At 38.9% G+C, this 21,336-nt stretch overlaps 1 protein-coding gene across 1 annotated transcript in view; it reads right to left on the bottom strand.

The window, feature by feature from the left end:
* ATF2 (activating transcription factor 2) overlaps positions 1 to 7,942 on the bottom strand; it is an 81,437-nt gene extending 73,495 nt beyond the window's left edge. Inside the window, exons 1-2 of the mRNA XM_007939624.2 lie at positions 7,911 to 7,942; positions 3,124 to 3,193 (exon numbers count right to left, since the gene is read on the bottom strand). Of these exons, the coding sequence (XP_007937815.1) occupies positions 3,124 to 3,193; positions 7,911 to 7,942 (102 nt within the window). The remainder of the gene's footprint in view (positions 1 to 3,123; positions 3,194 to 7,910) is intronic.
* Between the last annotated feature and the right edge of the window lie 13,394 nt (positions 7,943 to 21,336).

Below are 21,336 nucleotides of genomic sequence, written 5' to 3'. Positions count from 1 at the left end.
GATGGATTGATACAGTGGCTGCGATGATGGGCTCGAGTATAGCAGGGATTGTGGGGCTGGTGCGGGATCGGGCAGTGTTTCGTTCTGCTGTGCATGGGGTCGCTATGAGTCGGAAATGACTCGACGGCACTTAACAACAACAACAACAAATGTATAATACTTTCCTGTATTTACTTTCTTATTTCACTTTAAAAAATGCTAGTTGGTACCCATTAAGTTTATTAACAATCCATTAATGGTCATGACGTGATCTACCATTTGAAAAGCAATGCCTGGACCTCTGGTGAAACTAATTAAAGGGCAAAAAAAATAAAAAAAATAAAAATAAAATTCTTATTTTCATTTTGAAGAAAAAATACATAGTATTAATAACTATCCATCAGAGTGATGTAGGCATAAGATATATAAAAATCATTCAGCGAGGTCGTAGGATACAAGGTTTATATACAAAATCAACTGTTCATATACTAGCAGCAAATAACTAAAAACTTAAATTTTAAAAACAATTTCATTTATAATACCATCAAAAGACATAAAATATTTAGGAATAAAGTTAGTAAAAGACACACAAGAACCCTACGCTGCAAATTACAAAACACTGCTGAAAGATATTAAAAAAGAAACAGACTTATGTTCATGAATAGTAACATTTAAGAAGCCAATTATCTCCAAATTTATCTACAGATTCAACACAATTCCATTTATAATCCCAGAAAGCATTTGTTTGGTAGAAATTGAAATGCTTATTCTAGAAATTCTGTGGAAATGGAAAGAATCTTGACTATCCAAAGCAATCTTGTGTAAGTGAGAACAAATTGGAGAACTTAACCTACCTGACTGGACAGCTTACTGAAATGCTACAATAATCAAGTCAGTGTGGTACTGGCATAAAAGTTGACAGATCAATGAACAGAACAGAATAAAAATCCAGAAAAAGACAAACACATACATAATGATTTGATTTTCAAGAAAGAAACCAAGCTAATTTAATGAGGAAAGAAAGTCTTTTCAACAAATGATGGTGAAATAATCTGAAAAAGCATAAAGGAAAAAAGTAAGCTTTATCCGTACCTTATACCATATATAAAAGTAATTCAAGATGGAGTAGAGATCTAAACTATTATGCTTTTAGATGAAAACAAAGTAGAATGTCTTTGTGACTTAAGGGTAGGCTAAAGTTTCTTAGACAAGTGACAAAAACAAAACAAAAAAACAGCAATGACCACAAAAGAGAAAAGAAATACATAACACTTCATTAAAATTAAAAACATTTGCTCATCCAAATACATTATGAAAATTAATATGCAAACCACAGGCTGGAAGAAAATATTTACAAAACGCATCTGACAAAGGACTGGTATCCAGTATACATGAAAAACTTCTACAACTCTATAATTACAAGACAAATTATATAATTTTTTTTTTTAAATGGGCAAGATTTGAAAACTCACTTCACAAATGAAGGTACACAAATGGCCAATAAGCAGACACAAAAAAGAATTCATCTTTTCATTAGTCATCAAGGAAATGCAAATTCAAACCACAAAAGGATACCAGTATACACATACAAAAATGGCTAAAACAAAAAACCATCCAATGTTGGCAAGGATATGGCACAACGGGACCTTTCATACGTTGTAGGTACGAATATAAAACAGCATATCCACTTTGGAAAAATCTGATAACTTCCTAAAAGTTAAACATATGTCTATTGTATGATCCAGCCATTATACTTGTAGATATCTTCCCAAGAGAAGATAAAGTATGTGTCCATAAAAGACTTGACATAAATGTTCATAGCAGCTTCATCTCTAATAACTTAAAAAATGAAAATAAACCAAATGTCCATTAACAAGTGAAAAGATAACCTGTGAAATAATGGAATACTACACAACAATGAGGGAGCTCTGGTAGCATAGTGCCTAAGGCACTTGACTGCTAACCAGAAGGCTGGCGGTTCAAACCCACCAGCCACTCCTCGTAAGGAAGATGGGGCAATCTACTTCCGTAGTGATACCGCCTCGGAAACCCAAGGAGGGGTCGCTATGAGTCAGGTACGACTTGACAGCACATAACAACAACAACAACAACACAACAATGAAAAGGAATTAACTACTGATCACAAAACATGGAGAAATCACTAAGTGAAGTACCCCGACAAAAGTACATACTATCTGATTCTATTTATATAAAATTCTAGGAAATGCAAACTAATCTATAGTGGTAGAAGGCAGATCAGTGGTTACCTGGGGTAGGGGATAGGGAAGGCTACAAGGGAGGGAATATAGATAGACATGAAGAAATTTTGGGGTTATGGCTTATGTTCATATCTTGATTGTGGTGATGGTTTTACGGGTATATGTGTATGTCAAAACTCATCAAATTGTATACTATAAATACCTATAGTTTATTGTACATCAATTATACCTCAATTTAAAATATCAATGAAAAATAATTAAGCACTTTAATGCTTACTTATGACTTAAATTCTGTATATTTAAATATTTTGTCATTTCATTACGCTTTCAATATATTTTCTCATTCTTCCTTAATGTCTATAGTTATTTTAATAGTAGAATGATTATAATAGCAATAGATTAACAATTAACAGTCAGTGAATTATTTAATATTTCAGTTAAAAAACAAGGAAATGTTATTTTTTGAAACTGCTTCTAAGCACGCTCTGTATTAAAGTTGTTAGACTTAAATCATTAATACGTTATTGATACTGTCAGAGATAAGTACTAATTAATTTTGGAAGTTCAGTAAATAAAACAATTTTCATATAAGATAATGTATATTTTACTTCCAGTTAGGCAGTTGATCAACCAACAATGGTGAAATCAGTAATACTTCTAAATCCTGGATTTCTGCTTAAGGTTTCTACTTTTCTATTATAAGACATTAACTTTTTTTCCCTCTCAGATTATGTTTTCTTAAATTCAGATATGCTGTTGAGGAAACAGAAGAATTTCTTCCCAAAACTTTTCTGGGTTATATTCATCCTAACTCCAAAATTTTATAAGACAGTTCAAGAGAAATCTTAATGAGAACATATTCTGTCATCAGTGTTTCAATAAACATGAAAATATACAAAGTTATACAAAGTAATTTATATACTACCTGGCCACATCCAGGGGCAGTGCATAGAAAGGGTTTGTCATCACTCATATTCCACAGGTCCTTGTATTGCCTGTAATATGATAGATAGTAAGAGTTAGCTAAACATTTTGCAGTACATATTTTTTAATAAAGAATAACTTAAAATGTAAATTTTATTATTTAATTTTTACTAAGTTCATCACTTTTTGTATTTGAATGTGAAAAACAAAACAAACAAAAAACACACTTACTGACATTTTAGCCCTATCTTCCATTCTCTTAAAGGAGCTGGTAGCACAGTTCTAAGGCATCTGATTGCTAACTAGAAGGTTGGTGGTTCAAACCCACCAGCCGCTCCGCAGAAGCAAGACTGGGCAATCTACTTCCATAAAGATTTCCTGCCTCGGAAACCCAATGGGGGTTGCTTATGAGTTGGAATCGACTCAATGGCAGTGGGTTTGGGTTTTGGTAGAGAGTAGAAAAATACACGTAACATACAAATTTTGTACTATAGAAGATTAGGAAGCTTATCAAGCTAAATCTTTCTTGCTCAACATAATAAAAGTACTTATAGTGAACAAATTATATTCACTCAAAAATATTAAATGAGCAAACATTACACAGTCTTTCAAGGATCGCACCATACAGCTATGGAAATAAGGTAGCAAAATTTCTATCTCCAGTCCTAATCACTGTCACTGTCTTATACAATATTCTTACCTACTGGCTACACATTTCTATCTGGATATACCACCAAAACATCAACATATCTAAAATAAAACTCTTAAATACCTTCTTAAACTTATCCCTGCCCCTATGTGTGAAGAACTATGGAAGACTAAAAAGGAAATATAAAAATAAAGAGAAATAGATCCCAGTCTTGGGATCTATTCTCAGAGTAGAGGAGACATGATTATTAACATAACAAAATATACATCTCTAATTCTGTTCTCTCTACATCCTAGGTTTCTAATTGCTTTCTAGAAACTGTCAATCTACAGCAAATAACCCTGCCCTGCAATATTGCAACCAACCAGCTTCTTCTAGGTACCACCTACTGCTACATTAATTCAAGTCCTCATTATCAATTTTCTCAGCTAGACTATTTCAGTAAATTCTTTTCTGGTTTTTCTTACACCTGTCTCTCCTCTCTAATTCCTTCATTGTCCAATGTATCTATGGCAAACACATAAATTGCCTCTCTAATATTCATTCTTGTCTGGTAATAAAGATTTCCAATTTAATTAACAGGAGCAGTGTGTTCAGTCTCAAGCAAAGATATGCTTTTCCAACTTACAGCTGATAGTAGCCCATGTGATACAGTTCTGGTCAATAAGACAAGCAGACGTCTACTGTGGGGTTTCAGGAAAAATTGCTTTACCTGACAAAAAGGAAAGACAAAGCTGGTGCTGTCCACCCCTTTTTCCTGCTTTAAATGTTGAGTTGACTAGAGCCGTAACAGCCAATTTTGTCATGAGGTGACAAGCATGAGGGAAGGCCAAAAGAATCTTAATGTAGCTAGCCCTGAAACATTTGCCATCAACAGTCTACATTTGGATTTTCTGAGAAGCACAGACCTACTTGTTTAAGATACTTCTTGTTCAATCACAAAATCCTATCAAAAGCATTCCTAAATGAAATATAGTCCAATACAGTGCCCCTACATCAGCCTTCTTAAATATAGCTTTTATTGTGACAACCAATACTAAAAACTTTTAATAGGTTCATACAGTGTTAAGAAGGAGCTCTGGTGGTATAGTAGTTAAGACATTTGGCTGCTAAACAAAAGGTCAGTGGTTCAAATCCACCAGCCCTTCCATGGAAGAAAGATGAGGCAACATGCTTCCATAAAGATTTACAGTCTTGGCAGAATGGACTGCCCTCGGGCGTTAATTAGCAGAAGCGGAGACCAAAGAAACAGGAAGCAGAGCTGCCTCAGCCTCAAAGAGTAGGACCATGGCCTCTGGGGGGGGGGAGGGGGACCACCATAGCCCCCTAGGTTTCAAAGAGTTAGACCTTCACCAACTTGGTTCTGGAGTGTGGGGCTGCTCGTTCATGTGGGCCAGTGGGATGAAGCCATAGCTGAGGCCCAAGAGAGAAGGAGCAGGGTACAATACCCAAGAGATAAGAGGAATGGGGCCTGCCAGGCTATAGGGGTGAGATCGCCACTCAGGAACTAGGGGATCAGAGCCACCCAATGAAGATCTGTATGATGCCACTCACTGAAAATCTGTACAGGTGCCAAGTTGGTGGAACTGTGCTAGTTAAGTATGTGTGTCAACTTGGCTGGGCCTGATTGAGTGGCTGGGGAGCTGGGTGTAGTATTCCCCATCATGAGACTGGTAAACAATTCCATGGTGGAATTTACTGTGAGCAGCTGAGGAGCTGCCTTAGGGAATGTGGTCTGTTTCCTGTATATAAGGAGAAGCCTTAGGGAATAGTCTCTAGCTTACAGCACTTTGAACTCGGACTTTAAGCCTTCAAACTGTGAGAGAATAAACTTCTGTTTATTCAAGCCATCCCATTTATGGTATATTCTTGTCAGAGAGGCACTAGGTAACCAGAACAGAAACCCAATGGGGATCTCTATGAGTCAGAGTCGATGGCAATGAGTTTGGTTTGGAACCAGTTACTGTGTTAAAAATACAGCCTAAACTTATGCTCTAACCCTTTTCAAAAGTCTTACATACATTCCAGTCAACTAAAGCTGCTGTGTTCATATTTCATGTAGTAAGGACTTCTTTGACAGACAAACAAATCATGAAACCCAATAGTTAAAAAAACTCTGCCCTTCTCTGAAAATTGTTTTTTAAAAAAGGGTATGATCCTGTATGGTAGTTAAGGTTGGGTGTCAACTTGGCTGGGTTTTGAGTAATTGGGCAGCTGGATATAGTTATTCCCCATGATGAGACTGGTAATTAACTCCATGGTGGATTCTACTGTGAGGTGAGTAGACATTTTAGGGATATGTCTACTTTGAGAAGAAGAAACTTTGAGAAAGGTCTCTAGCTTTCTGGCACACTTGGAACCTGCATTTTAGGCAAGTCTTCATCCAGCAGCTGGCCATGCTGGCCCTGCCGATCTTGGGACTGTTTCTGGACTTGAACTAGTGGCTTCCTGTGTTGTTTGATAATCTTGGGACTGTGCCACTGTACTTGTTGGCCTTGGGTTTCTCAGCCTCAGCAGCCAGCAGCTGCCTGGGTTAAGAGAAGCCTCTAGCTTCAGTGAGCTGGGATAAAGAGGCAGAGCTGAAGCCCAAGGCAGAGGGGCCTTCACCAAGCCCCTAGAGCCAGCACTTTGTACTCGGACTTCAAGCTTCCAAAACTATAAAAGAATAAATCCCTGTTTGTGATAAAACCACCCATTTGTGATATTTTCTGTTAGAGTGGCACTAGAGAACCAAAACATCCTGCCTTTCCTACAAAAACTGTATTTCAGGTAACCAAACTTCCTTAATGAAGGAAAGTTCTTTATAGAAGAATTTCAACTAATAAGTGCAGAATGAATCAAATAATTAGAAAATTACCACTTTCACTTCCAATGAAATCACTCATCTAGGCAACTATCATTAATGTCTATTAAAACCTTTAGAAGAAAAGGTGATGGGGAATTTTATGATGTAATCAGGTTGACAATACCTGAACTAACAGGTCAGTTTTAAATTAACATTATTAACCAAAACCAAACCAAACTCACTGCCATCGAGTCAATTGAGACTCATAGAGACCCCTCCTTGGGTTTCCAAGGCATTATCACTACAGAAGTAGATTTCAACCCTCCTTCCGAGGAGTGGCTGGTGGGTGGAACACATAAACATTATGTGCCTCCTGATATGATGCCTCAGAAAGCACACATTATGAACTGTTCTTGAAAAAGAAAAAAGAAAAAAAAAAAGTCAAACCTGAATCTAATCAAGTCTCTCTAAATTCAAAGAGGAGAAAATACTGGAAATAGAGAAACATGTCAACCACCAGTACCTACCAGGATGCAATCAGCCAAATCCAATAATGTAGCAATTCTATAGACTAAATGACCTAATCGCTTCAACAAATAAATGTCATCAGGAAAACCAAACAAAAAAAGAGGTAGGGGGAGTTGTTCTAGATTTTAAGAAACATTCAACAAAATGCAGGATAAGGACCTTTTTAGATTCTGGTTTCAACAAAACTATAAAAGACATTTCTGAGTCAAGCTTATTTTTCTACATTTTTATTTTGACTTAAAATTCCCCAATTATTCTTTCCATAAAATTGTAGGTTTTTATTTTGTTTTTGCTTTCTTTTTATATAGTGCTGTAATTGATGTAACTAATAATAATGTAACATTGTTTCTTTTTCAACAATAGTTTATTAACCCTTCAGAGCAATGTTTCCCAAAGTATATTTTAGAGAGAAGATAGTAGCTATTATAGAAAAAAGCAAATTTGAGAAATGCTGGAACATACAGGTGTTTTTGGAGGAGCAAGACTTTTTAGAAACTTTAATATGCTTAACTGAAATGCCTAGAGCATCTAGAAAATGGCATTTTTCCTAAAATATTTGCTATATGAACACTTTTTTTCACAGAACACACACAGCACCATTACTATTTGGAACTCAATTTAGGATAACTCATGGCCTAGTCAAGTGCATTGTGATGCTCTACTTGATAATTTAAAACCGTAATAGGAACATGAGATCAACTACATACTAGATAAATGTTTTATTTATGGAGAAAAAACACTGAAAAATATATCTAGATCTAGAAACAATCTATTAAAATTTTTGTAACTTAAAATATGAAAAATGGCTCAATGTATCAAATATTACCTGGAAGAATTCACACGTAACTTGAATTTCATAAGTCGAACAACTTATCACATCCTCTTTTTCATGGCAAGGATACTGAAAAAACAAAGTGGTTTCACAGTTAAAAAGAGTTTTGAAAACAGTAGAAATAAAAAACACTCAAATAATTACACTCTATAACACTATCATCATCCAAAAGCCCAGTCACTCTTAACACTACTGACATTGACATTTTAAAAATATACATAATTTGTAGCTTTTTGTGAAATGCCTCCTTTGCCCATTTTTTAAAAATGAAGTTATTCCAAAAGGCTCTCTCTTTAATATTGACCATAGGTTCTTTCTTATGATGTGGGTTTCTGATATAGCACTTGGTCATGTTCTTTAACTAATCAGTCTACAAATGAGGAGACTGAGCTCTCAAAGAATGAAATGACTTACTCAAGGTCAAAAATGGGACAAGAACACTGCCTAATTCTATTGTTACATTGTGCCTACCAACTGTTACACCTTCCTATGCTATGCATATCAAATGTTACATCTTGCTATACTATGCCTACCAACTATATAGAAATTTTATATAAACCAACTTTTTCTTTTTTTAAAAATAGTACAGAAAGATCCTTCTGAAAATTGGGACTTCTTCAGAGGTATCAGACAGAGCCATTATCAAATGGAATCACACATACTTATATATAAAATGCCACTAAAAAAGAGGATAAAGAAAAACCCTTTAAGAAGAGATGACTAGAAGAAAATGGTAGAAATTAGGTGACAAAACATTTCTTATAACTTAAAATTAATATAAAAGCCAAGCCTCCAGAAAAAACAAATATAAGGATGTCCACACAAGAGGCAGCTCAGGCCAGCTGTTTGGTGGGCAGCCCAGCGGAGAGTATCAGAACTTTGGCAGGGCAAGAAAGGTGTTCATGTCAAAGTGGGGGAATGGGGAAAGAGGGGAGTCCTGCATGAGACACCAGAGTCTGAGTGGAATGAGGAAAAGTCTATGTGGGGAGAGGAAGGCAGCCTGATATGGGTTGTCAGAGTCCAAGAGGGGTGAGGAGGCATCCACATGAAGGAAGGGACAGGGATAGTATTGGCCCAGCCCAGGCTGTCAGAGCCAAGGAGGAGAATATCCACTTGTTCCCATTATCGAGTGCCACTCTGACAAGAATATACCATAAATGGGATGGCTTGAACAAACGGGTTTATTCTCTTACAGTTCAGGAGGCTAGAAGTCTGAGTTCAAAGTGTCAGGCTCTACGGGCTATGTGAAAGCCCCTCAACCTTGGGCTGCAGCTCTGCCTCTTGCTCCTGGCCCACTGAAGCTAGAGACTTTTCTTCTGTCAGGCAGCTATTGGCTGCTGAGGCTAACAAGCCCAAGGTAGACAAATAAATCTCACAGTCCCAATGTTACCAAACTACACAGCAGGCCATTCATTCAAGTCCACTGTAAGTCCCAAGGTTGGCAGAGCATGGCAGGCTACATGCAGAGTTCAAACATGCCATAAAAGCTAGAGACCATCCCCAAAGCTTCTCCTTATATACAGGAAGCAGACCATGTCCCAAAGGCAGCTACTCAGATCCTTGAGGCAGATCCCACCATGGAGCTGATTGCCAGTCTCATCATGGAGAATAACTACCACCAGCTGCCCAGCCACTCAACCAGGCCCAGCCAAGGTGACATACAAACATAACTACCACACCACTCAAGGGAGAGGAAATGGCTTGATGGCAATAGGAGACTGGGGATACACACATGGGGAATGATTAAATAGGTAAATATATCAAGGATGACAGAGGCAGGTTTTCACTATAATTAAAAAAAACTCACTGCCATCGAGTCGGATCCAACTCATAGCGACCCCTCCTTAGGTTTGAGGTGGTATACCTATGGAAGTAGATTGCCCAACCTTCCTTCTGAGGAGTGGCTGGTGGGTTTGACACCAACCTTCTGGTTAGCAGTCAAATGCCTTAGGCACTACACCACCAGAGCTCCCAGTTTTCACTATAGAAGATATATATAGAGATATATTCAAAAAGAAAAAACAAATCCTGTGTATTACATAAGATTAGGAGATACTGGTGTGAACTCATGGCTTTCACTGTAGATACAAAGATATAGAAATATATGTTAATGTGTATACACACACACACACACACACATACATTTATGTATTTCCTCAACTGTGTCCACTGAGAGGCCCTGGGGAAAACTGGTATCTCAATAGCAATAAGCACACTTCATTCTTTACCAAATGAACCAGGGCTCTGTAAAGAAATGACTGATTCCAGAGCTAGGGCAGGTTAAGTATAGGATGGATCTCAAATACCATGTACCAGTAAGTAAGGAATGACCTACTTTTTGATTTAGCCAGAAAGCAGACAAATGGGGGACAATTTGGAAATTAAAATAATGATAGTAACAGATCACAACTCAAATAAATAAGCATCTATGAATCCTTATTCATATAAAACAATAAATTGAAAGTTTAATGATGTATAGCTTACTTACATAGTCTCAGAGTATTTCCTGTAAAACACCTTTTAAATACTAAGAACAAAAGATTAAGTTTACAGTCCAAAAGCCTGGTAAATATCACCTTATAGAGTGACCAAGTTAACAACATGAATAATAATAATAATAATAGTAATAAAACAAACTCATTGCTATCAAGTCGTTTCCAACTCATAGTGACCCCTCCTTGGGTTTCCAAGGAAAAAAATTCTATGGATGTAAATTGCCCAATATTCCTTCCAAAGTGTGGCTGGTGGGTTTGAACCACCAGCCTTCTGATTAGCATTCAATAAGGCACAATCAATGTGCCTCTGATAGGATGCAATGATAAAGACACATAATCGGTCCTATGATAATCATGCTAAAGATACATAACTTGAATCTGATTGCACAACAGGTTCAGACCAATGTACGAAATTACATTGTTGTTGTTGTTGTTGTTGTTATGTACCGTTGAGTTGGACCCTACTCATAGCGACCCCTCCTTGTGTTTCCGAGGCAGTATCACTACAGAAGTAAATTGCCCCATCTTCCTTCCAAGGAGTGCCTGGTGGGTTTGAACTGCCAGCCTTGTGGTTAGTAGTTAAACGCCTTTAGGCACTACGCTACTATTGTTGTTGTTGTTGTTGTTGTTATTTGCCGTCAAGTCGGCCCCGACTCATAGGGGCCCTTCCTTGGGTTTCCGAGGCAGTATCACTACGGAAGTAGGATTGCCCAATCTTCCTTCCGAGGAGTGGCTGGTGGGTTTGAACCACCAGCCTTCTGGTTAGCAGTCAAATGCCTTAGGCACTATGCTACCAGAGCTCCTATTAGACAATTCCAAATTAAAGTAGACTATAACTGATCTATAATCTTTGAAAGTGTCAAAGTGATCAGAGGTAAGGAAGACTGAGGAACTGTTTCTGACTGAACACTGATAAGACATATGACTAACTGCAGTAGAAAATTCTAAACCAGATGCTTTTGCCATAAAGGATGTTATTGGGATAATTGGCATACCTTAAATGTGACCTGCAGATTAGATAACAATTTATCAGTGTTAATTTCCTGATTTTCATGGTTATACTGTGGTTTGCAGGAGGACATCTTTGTTGTAGGAAAAATTTGGGGGAATGATGGGGCTTCAGGTTGCCAACTTACTTTTAAGGGTTTTAAATTTTGAAATATTAAAATTAAAAAATGAAAAACTTACAGAAGGACTTTAAGTTGTATACAAATAATATATATTGTAATAATTCACTATATAACTATTATGTAATGGCTATATGCATTATAAAAAATAATTATTTTAGCAGTAGTTATGAGAATATACTATAAAATATACTGATTCTCCCACAATTCTCTGCTTGTTTCTGGTTTACAATTTTCATGTTATGAGATATGTCAAAGAGTTCAAAAACTACATTTTGTACTACAAAGTTAAGCACAAACAATACTCTAATAGAAGAGTTTGCATATCTGATTAAAGACTCAATGGGTAATATTACATGATTATTTATCCTATTAGACAATTTTCTTGTTCTTTTTAAAAAAAAAAAATGTATGAAATGTGGTCAAATCTGTTAAGCAAAATAGATGATCCTTTAGGCTATAGTATCAGTATTCCAATGCTATTTTGAACTCTATCATTTAAATGATTCTGCTGATAAAAATATTTGTTTTCCTACATCTCTACCAAAGACGGGTATGAGGAAACCAATTTAATTCACAAGAAATAGGTAAATATTTTAAAAAGGGGGAAAAGAATGATTCAACTTCTGGAGACTAACTTCAGAAAGTTCTAGATTCTAAAATAGGAATCTGACTGACCTTCTATTTAGTTAGTTATAGAAATGTTATAAACTTACTTTTAAAGCATGCATTCAAGCTTCAAAGTAAATTTCTAAAATGAAAACCAAACACCAAATCCAGTAAGGATAATAATAAATGCTACCTATAATGTACATCATTCTTAAACACTTTCAATATGTTTACACTGATAAGGAATAAAAGCCAGACTGGAGTAGGCACAGAAGAATACAGACAAGAAACTATACAGTCAAGAGGAAAGAAAGTAGTTCCTTTCTGTGATAGGGTCCCATGAAAGTCTCCTGTATGCTCAGTCTGAATTTTTCTTTCTTTTTTTTTTACTTACCAATTTACCTGATTAAATTTCTACTGCCTCACTAAGACAAGTTCCTAATGAACCCTAGAAAGTGCCTGGGAAGGTTTCTTGAATAAAGTAAAGCCTGAGCTGAATCTTCTCAAATAAAGAGACATCAACAAGTCAGGGATAAAACAGCAGGCAGAGGAAACAGCATACAGAGGCCTAACAAAGCAGAGTACGCTGAGGGATCTCTAATAACTTCTGATGGTTGAAGTGTGAGATACAAGTTTGAACTGAAAGGAGGTGAGGCCAGCAAGCTAAGTAAATCCTGAAAGGCTTTTATTACTATGGTAAAAGAGTTTGGATTCCTACCCTCAGCCTCAACTCTGCCATGGAAGTTATGAGTTATGTGTGGGTCGCAAAATGTTTGGCAAAGCATCTTGAGAATTTTCACGTTTTAGTGCTTGGGAAAAACAAAAACAAAGGTGAATAAATATGTGACAGAGACTAAATGTGACCTCCACAAAGCCTAAAATATTTACTAACAGGCCTTTTAAAGAAAAAGTTTGCATACTCTTCTTAGGAGAATTTTAAGCAGGTGAATGAGAATATCAAAGGGTATTTTTTGCCAGACCACTAACAGAAGTGTGGAGGGTGGATTAGAGAGGGCAACACTGCATATAAGAAAGCCTATAAAAGCTACTGCAATAGTCTAGGAGAAAGATGAAGGTCTGACACTAAACAGTGCCAAAAAGAATGAAAGGAAAAGTTGAGTTTAAAAAAAATGCTCTTAGGATAAAGCCTCAAATACCTAACATTGTCAATACCCTTGTGCATGGGCTGGCCCCCTGCCTCCCAGCCCAGGTATCATACTACTTGATCTATGGGCTCCGGTTAAGCAGGTTATCAAGCAGGTTATGACTCAGTTCCCTCCCTCAGCACCAAATGCTCTCCCTTACCATTCATTCACCCCTTTCTTAGTTAGCCCAACCTCATCCCTGATTTCTAATTACCTTATCCTCTAATATGAAATTCACATCTCTCATTTACTTATTCATTCAGTCAACAGTTACTGCGAACATGTAATAGGGTGAGGACAAAGATTTTTGCTTTGTTAGGCCTGGCTCCATACTGGTAAAATAAAACTCCCTATTTTTAGATTCGATGCCATTTCTTTTAAAGCCCGGCTTCAACTTTGTGTTATAATTAAATTTATTCTGTCTCTTAAGTTACAGTTATCAGTTCCTGCTGCATTCTGTGATCTAAGACAGAGCCATCTATGTCAACAAAGGCTCTTAGGCCAAACTTTAAGATCAGCCACCTGGGCTTTGACAAACACCAATAAAGCCTCCTAAGGTTTATCTACTTGGGAGCTCTGGTAGCGTAGTGCCTAATGCACTTGACTGCTAACCAGAAGGTTGGTGGTTCAAACCCACCAGCCACTCCTTGTAAGGAGGGTTGGGCAATCTACTTCCATAGTGATACTGCCTGGGAAACCCAAGGAGGGGTCGCTATGAGTCGGTCCAACTCAACGGCACATAACAACAAGGATTACCTGACTGCCGGGAACTCATAGAAAACATTCCTTTCTTAATTACCCACTGTCTTACTTAACTTTTGGAAAATTGTTAATTTATCCTGCATATGTGCTATGTCTCTTTTTCCTTTAGTACAAGAACCCCTGATTGCAAGCACTGAGCGGAGCAGGTGTTTTTGGAGTCAGAGACTTGTCTGTCTCTCATTGGTGCACCTCCTAATTAAACTCTCTTCTTTTCCTTGAATTCTGGCGTGGACTACTGGCTGTGTCACTCCAGCGCCAGACCTAGCATTTTTCGGGTGACAGTTTCCTGGTGCCCAATGTGGGGCTTTGCCAGTTGCCTCACTCTGGAGTCACACTCCTAGGGGCCGATGGAAAGCAAGGAGGCCTCAGGAGGTGCACCACTCTACCTAGCTGAGAGTGTCCCTTGGAGCTTGCTCTCATTGCTGGTGACAGAGAGGACTTCTCAAATGATGTGAGCCTTTTCTCAAGGAGAAAGACACTGACTTTTTGTTGGCTTAGGGGTAATGACTTGGTATAAGACCTTCAAGACCAGGAGCTGTTTCTTACAGACCTGGAGAGGCCAAGAATGGATGACTAAGTCTCCTGAGGAACCAGGCAAGAACAGCAGGCATCCAAGTATCCTTTAGGAAAGGAGCCCCCTGAGGCCAACAACAGGTGACTAGGTCCTGTGAGGAACTGGGCAAGGGAATGGTAGGCAACCAAGTATCTTCTAAACCAAAACCAAACTCACTGACATCGAGTCAATTCTGACTCACAGCGAGCCCCTTTGGGTTTCCAAGGTGGTAAATCTCTATGGAAGCAGACTGGTCTGTCTTCCTTCCACAGAGTGGCTGGTGGGTTTCAACCGCCAACCTTATGGTTGGCAGTTAAAAATGTCTTAGGCACTATACCATCAGAGCTCCTTCTGGGAAAGGAAATTAGCCCCAGGAGGCCAAGAATGGATGACCAGGTCCCATGAGGAACCGGGTGACAGGATAGCAAATAAACAAATATTCTTTACGATGGGAAACAGGAAGAGTTTTATCCCAGACTGCAGTCCCTAAGAATGTATTCTTAAGAATTAAGTTTATTTTGCTGGGGATCCTATGAGGAAAAGTGGGATGACGTTTTTGTGTACCAACTCCTGGCCCAAGTATCAACTCCTCAATGGAACATCCTAGCCAGAGTTTGAGTCATTAAGTTATAACGATACTTTACAGCTTGATATGTACTGTACTAGAATGAATAAATAGAATCAGATGTATGTTGAACATTTTTTGACATTGTGGCATAATAAGGAATTGCAAACCAAATGTAAAATTCAAGCTCCTGTTTTGGAGGTATTTGAAAACAATGGTGAAGTTTTAGATGTTCTTTTAGTTCCTTCAGCAAAGGGAAGAAATCCTTGGAGAGGGATGGCTGTAGCTGCATCCTTTCGTTTTCCATCCCCTGCGGTGTCCGAACATCAAGACATAAAGCCTAGTACCCACCCTGTGGAGCGGAAAGGAGGCCAAAAGGAGGTAAGGTGTATCTCCCTTCCACACCCGCTTGGGTGAGGAATTTGGCCCTACCCCAGGGGACTGTTTACTCTCTCAGATAGTCAGAGGAGATGAGGGACCTCCATGCTGTGGGCCTATACTCCTTTTTTCTTCTTCTGATTTGTTCAACTGGAAAAATACCTACCCCCTTACTGGCCAGACCCTCGCTACGTGTGAGATATTTTCCCCTCCATTTTTAAGACTCGTTGGCCCTCTTGGGCAGATTATTAATCACTGGGAGATATTCTTCTGACTCCCAAGGAAAGACACATGGTTTTCCTGAAGGCTTGTGAAAGGACAGAAGCCTGGTATGCTAAGGAGAGGGCAAATGGAGTTCCTCCCGAGCAGTCCTTGCCCTCTACGGAGCCCGTGGGGGAACACCCTCGATGCTGGTCAGGGCTGTCATCCTCAAACATACAGAATCTGATGCATGGCTCCAGCGAGGAGTCCCAGGGCAACTTAACTTCAACAAAGTAAGAGAAGTCCAGCAGATGCCAGATGAAAATCCTTCAGCCTTTCTGGAATGAATTTATATAGCCTTTTGACAGTATACTACTGTTGACCCCGAAGCTGAGGCATATACTTCCTTAGTTAATATGACTTTCATGGGCCAGCGTGCTCCCAATATTCAGAAGAAATAGGAAATGGGAGGAGTGGGCATGCCCCTTTTCCAGCTTGTGGAGGCAGCATTAAGATGTTTACCAATCGAGACCAGGTACAGAAAAGGAAAAAAGGCAGGAGATGAAAACTCAGGCCTCCCTCCTTATGGCTGCCTTAGCAGGTGAGATGCCAGGGGGCTCAAGAGGGCCCAGGCATGGGGACTTTAGGGGATCCTGCCTTGGAAGGAACCAGTGCGCTATTTGCGAGGAGGAAGGCCACTGAAAGGGGAATGCCTGAAAGGAGGACAAGCCCCTGAAGGCCTGGCCCCCCAGTTCTAGGGAACAGTGGCTGAGAGGAGAGGTGCACTGCCCTGGGCAGGAGATTTGGAAGCCTTGCCCCTGCTGGACCATGGTGTTGTGTTACAATATGTTGACGATTTGCTAACCGCTCGTGAGACTTGTGAAGCTTCCAATCAAAGTACGGTGCTGTTTCAAATTTTCTAGCCTTTACTGGGTATAAGGCTCTAGGAAAACAAATCCAACCCACTGAGCAGGCTACAAAGTATTTGAGACTTCAAATCTCACAAGGGCAATGAAAGCTACTTCCCAAAAGAACTAAAGTCATTTGCTACATGTTTCCCACGAAAACCCAGAAACAACTACTAAGGCTTTTAGGGAATGGCCAAATTTTGCCGCATCTGGATCCTGAACATTGGAGTGATTGCCCAACCCTGTATGAGGCCCCGAGAGTACAGAAAAAGACCTTTTCAAGTGGTCTCCAAGTGTCAAAATGGTTTTAACCTGATAAAGACTCTGCTAGCCAGCACTCCTGGTCCTGGGACTCCAGACTGTAACAAACCTTTTGAGCTATATTTATAGGAAAGAAAAGGATTGGCAGTAGGAGTCCTTAGTCAGAGCCTTGGCCAATGGAGGCATCCTGTGGCTTACTTCTCAAAGACTCTTGATGAAGTGGCCAAAGGATGGCTAATTTGCTTCTAGGTGGTTGCAGCTACCAGTATCCTAGTTCAAGAGGCTGAAAAATTTAACCTCAGCAATTCCCTATGTACATGCTCCTCATATGAAAGTGGCTGTGATCCACTGTGCAGCTCCCTAAACAGGAGAAATTGATGTTATTTGGGGAAACTGTCTTGCTTACCAAGCAGCAAAGGCGGCTGCTAAGAAGGGATCTAGTTATGTGCTAGCCCTAATTCCTCAGATACAAGACTTATGAAACCAAGTATCCCCAATACTCCACTTAAGATCTAAAGAAGGTTCGAGACTGGGAGTTATGGAATGCACTAATGGATGGAGGCACACTCCTGATGGTAAAGTGCTGATTCCTGAAGAGCAGATAAGAAGTATTATTGTTCATCTTCATCAAGCTATACATTTTAGGATAGAAGCTACTTATGAATGGATTAACAAGTACCATTTAGGGTCCAAGTTTATGCCCCAGATTCAACAAGTAGTGGCCAACTGTCTTACTTGTGCTGTGCATAATCCCAAACAACAGAATGTTACAGTTGCTGGCCCCAGGCAGTAGGAGTGACACCAGGTGAAAACTAGGAAACAGACTTAACTGAATTAATGCAAATAAAAGGAAGACTAAAATTTTCTTGGATACTTACTGGATGGACTAAGGCTTTTTCCTGTTGAACTACAAAGGCCTAGAAAGTTAAGTTCTTACTAAAAGAAATTATCCCTAGATTTGGGCTCCCCCAAGCAACTGGAAGTGACAACGGATATCATTTTATCTCTCAAATAAGCCAAGGTGTTAGAAAGAAGCCTTCAACATTAACTAGAAACATCATTCTATCTGGAGACCCCAATTCAATGGAGAGTGAAATGAATGAATCAGACACTTAAAAGGCATTTGGCCAAATTATGCCAAGAAACTCAGCTACCCAGGGTAGAAGTATTATATCTAGCCCTTCTGAGAATGAGATTAGCCCCCAAGGGAACTACAAAAATCAGCCCATTTGAGCTAATACATGGGAGACCTTTCTTTCTAAACTCCATATGGGGAGGTCACTTTAACCCACTGGTGCTGTGTCTATGTCTCAATATCTGGTGTGACTTTCTGCCACTATGTCTTCCTTCCACAGATCTGTCTGGACCCAACAGCAGTTGCCTTCAAAGTACTTGCTCATACGTTCCAGTGGGAGATAGTTCAATTTAGTATGAGACCACTCCAGGAGGAAGCTCAGTAGAGTTTGAGAAAACTGGCTGATGCTTCATAGGGGAGACTGTGACAATAAAGATTTTCGCTTTGTTAGGTCTGATTCTATATTGTTAGAATTTACTCCATTTTAGTTTAGATGCCATTTCTTTAAAACCTGACTTCAATCTTGTGTTATAATTGACTTGTTCTCTAAGTTGGGAGCTCTGATAACATAGTGGCTAAGGCACTTGACTGCTAACCAGAAGGCTGGCGGTTCAAATCGACCAGCCACTCCTTGGAAGGAAGATGGGGCAATCTACTTCCATAGTGATACTGCCTGGGAAACCCAAGGAGGGGTCGCTATGAGTCGGGTCAGACTTGATGGCACATAACAACAACTGCATGCTATGATCTAAGACAGAGCCATCTATGTCAATAAAGGTTCCTGGGCCAGACTTTAGGACCAGCCATGTGGGCTGTGACAAACACCAATAAAGCCTCTTAAGGATTATCTGAATGCTAGGGACTCAGAGAAAACATTCCTTTCTTAATTACCCACTGCCCTATCTAACTTCTGGAAAATTGTTAATTAATCCTATGCACATGCTGTGTCTCCTTCTCTAGTATAAGAACCCCTGATTCTAAGTCCTGAGTAGAGCAGGAATTTTTGGAGTCAATGAGACCCCATCTGTCTCTCATTGGTATATCCCCTACTTAAACTCTCTTCTCCTTGAACTCTGGTGTGGACTAATGACTGTATTGTTCCAGGACCAGACCCTGGCAGGTTTTGGTGACAACAGACAGGAATTTGGTCAGGCTCCAAGAGACAACAATACAGAAACAGTCCCTGCCCTCATGGAACTTACATTTTATAGAGAAGACTTCTAATCAAATCAGAGAACTTGAATATTTAAGTTGATCAAGCAGCTCAAAATTTTAATGTAGGTATCAGTGCGTAAGAAAAAATTATCAAGTGTTGGCACTCGATTCTCCTTATACTTGCTATTGTATTTGTAATTCAGGGCACTTAACCTACATAGTATTGAGTTATTACAAAAATCAAAGTCAAACCCACTGCCATCAAGTCAATTTCAACTCATAGCGACCCTACAAGACTGAGAACTGCCATGTAGAGTTTCCAAGGCTGTACATTTTTAAGGAAGCCGACTGCCACATCTATCTCCTGTGTAGTGGCTGGTGGTGTGTTTAACCACTGCACCACAAGGACATATTTCAAATATATTTATGTACATTTAAATTTTTTTCAAATTTTTGTCAAAATTAAAGTAATTACATTTGCACATAATTTCTCTTTTTATCTGAATCTTCACACTCAAGTACAATACCATAGGCTAATTTGCTTGTGTATCTTGATGGCTGACAAAGTTCATTATCAGACCACTAGGATTTGAAAGATTTTATATGTTAGACTGCATTTATTAAATCAGTATTTCTCTTTCATTTTTAGAAGATACATCCCAAACTATAAATGGCTTGAGACAGAAACCACTGTATTTTATATCTCTAACATAGGCACACTCTGGTTGGCACAGAATAGTAATAAGGGTAAGTATGAATGAATATATCACTTGAAATTAATGTTTCTGAGTAGCATAAGACAACTATTACTAAACTTGGTTAATGGAATTAAGTCCAAAAGCAAATAAAGTTGGTATTTTGCTTGTATAGCTTTACAGTGAGTAATACTTTTTGCCCAAAGTATTTTTGAAATATAAAAAGTATCTCACGAATTAACACCTATTAAAAAAAACAAAAACCAAACTCATTGTCATCGAGTCATATCGACCCCTCCATAACTTTCCAAGGCGGTTATCACTACAGAAGTAGATTGCCCAAGCTTCCTTCTGAGGAGCAGCTGGTGGGTTTGAACCACCAGCCTTCTGGTTAGCAAACTCCTGCTACTATCCTTAAAAATTCTGGGAGTATCAAAACTATCATATTGAGATACTTTGCTATAGAGGGGTCCCTAGTCAGTTAAGTTAAGAGCCTCTGTTTTAAACAAAAATGCTTTGCCACAAGTCTTCAGTGTGCTTTTATATACTGATATGCATTGTATTGCCAAAAGGAGATTTCCAATTTTGGTGAAGCTCGGATTTTTGTATTTTTTTTTAGACTAACCACTATCAGCACGTCAGGACACCCGTATTCTGAGAACTGCTGATGGGAAACACCTGCTGATGCTAATATCTGAGAGAAAATCACCAAACGAAAATAATGTTTCTGCATTAAAAGTTTAAAATCTCTTACCTTTCTAGCAGGTGGGCCATGAGCTTTATTCCCTCAGCTGCTAGGAAACCCTCAGCTCTTATCATGTAAGCAGTGCTTCTTACATTACCATGTAAGTATCCCTAGGGCAAAGGAGAGGCAGATAAGTGTGAACTCATTATTCTGTGGACTCTTAAGAGTCTCAGGCGTTCAACTCCCTGGTGGTACATTGCTTAAGTGCTAGGTTGCTAACTGAAAGGCCAGTGGTTCAAACCTACCAGCTGCTTCACAAGAAAAGAACTGGCAATCTGCTCTTGTAAAGATTAAACCAAAAAACCCAAACCTGTTGCCACTGAGTTGATTCTGACTCATAGCGACCCTACAGGACAGAACAGAACTGCCCCACAGGGTTTCCAGGGCTAAAATCTTTACAGAAGTAGATTGCCACACCTTTCTCCAAGAAGAGCTGGTAGGTTTGAAACGCTGATCTTTTGGTTTGGTTCAAAACACTGATCTTTTAAAGGTTAGTAGCCAAATGCTTAAAAACTGGACCACTAGGGCTCCCCTTTAATGATTACGGCCTAGGAAATCCTATGGGGCAGTTCTACTCTATCATATTGGGTCACTATGTGTCAGAATCAACTTGACAATATACAAGACGATATGTTAAAAATATTTTCCTTATTTTATATCTTTAAAAATGCATACAAAAAAAACAAAGTAGGAGGTCTCACACTGCCAGATCTCAAAACCTACTATACAGCCACAGTAGTCAAAAC

Source organism: Orycteropus afer, unplaced genomic scaffold (genome assembly GCF_000298275.1).
Source record: "Orycteropus afer afer isolate SDZICR_OR568_19922 unplaced genomic scaffold, OryAfe1.0 scaffold00001, whole genome shotgun sequence".
Lineage (NCBI taxonomy): Eukaryota > Metazoa > Chordata > Mammalia > Tubulidentata > Orycteropodidae > Orycteropus > Orycteropus afer.
This window is presented reverse-complemented; position numbering and strand designations above follow the sequence as displayed.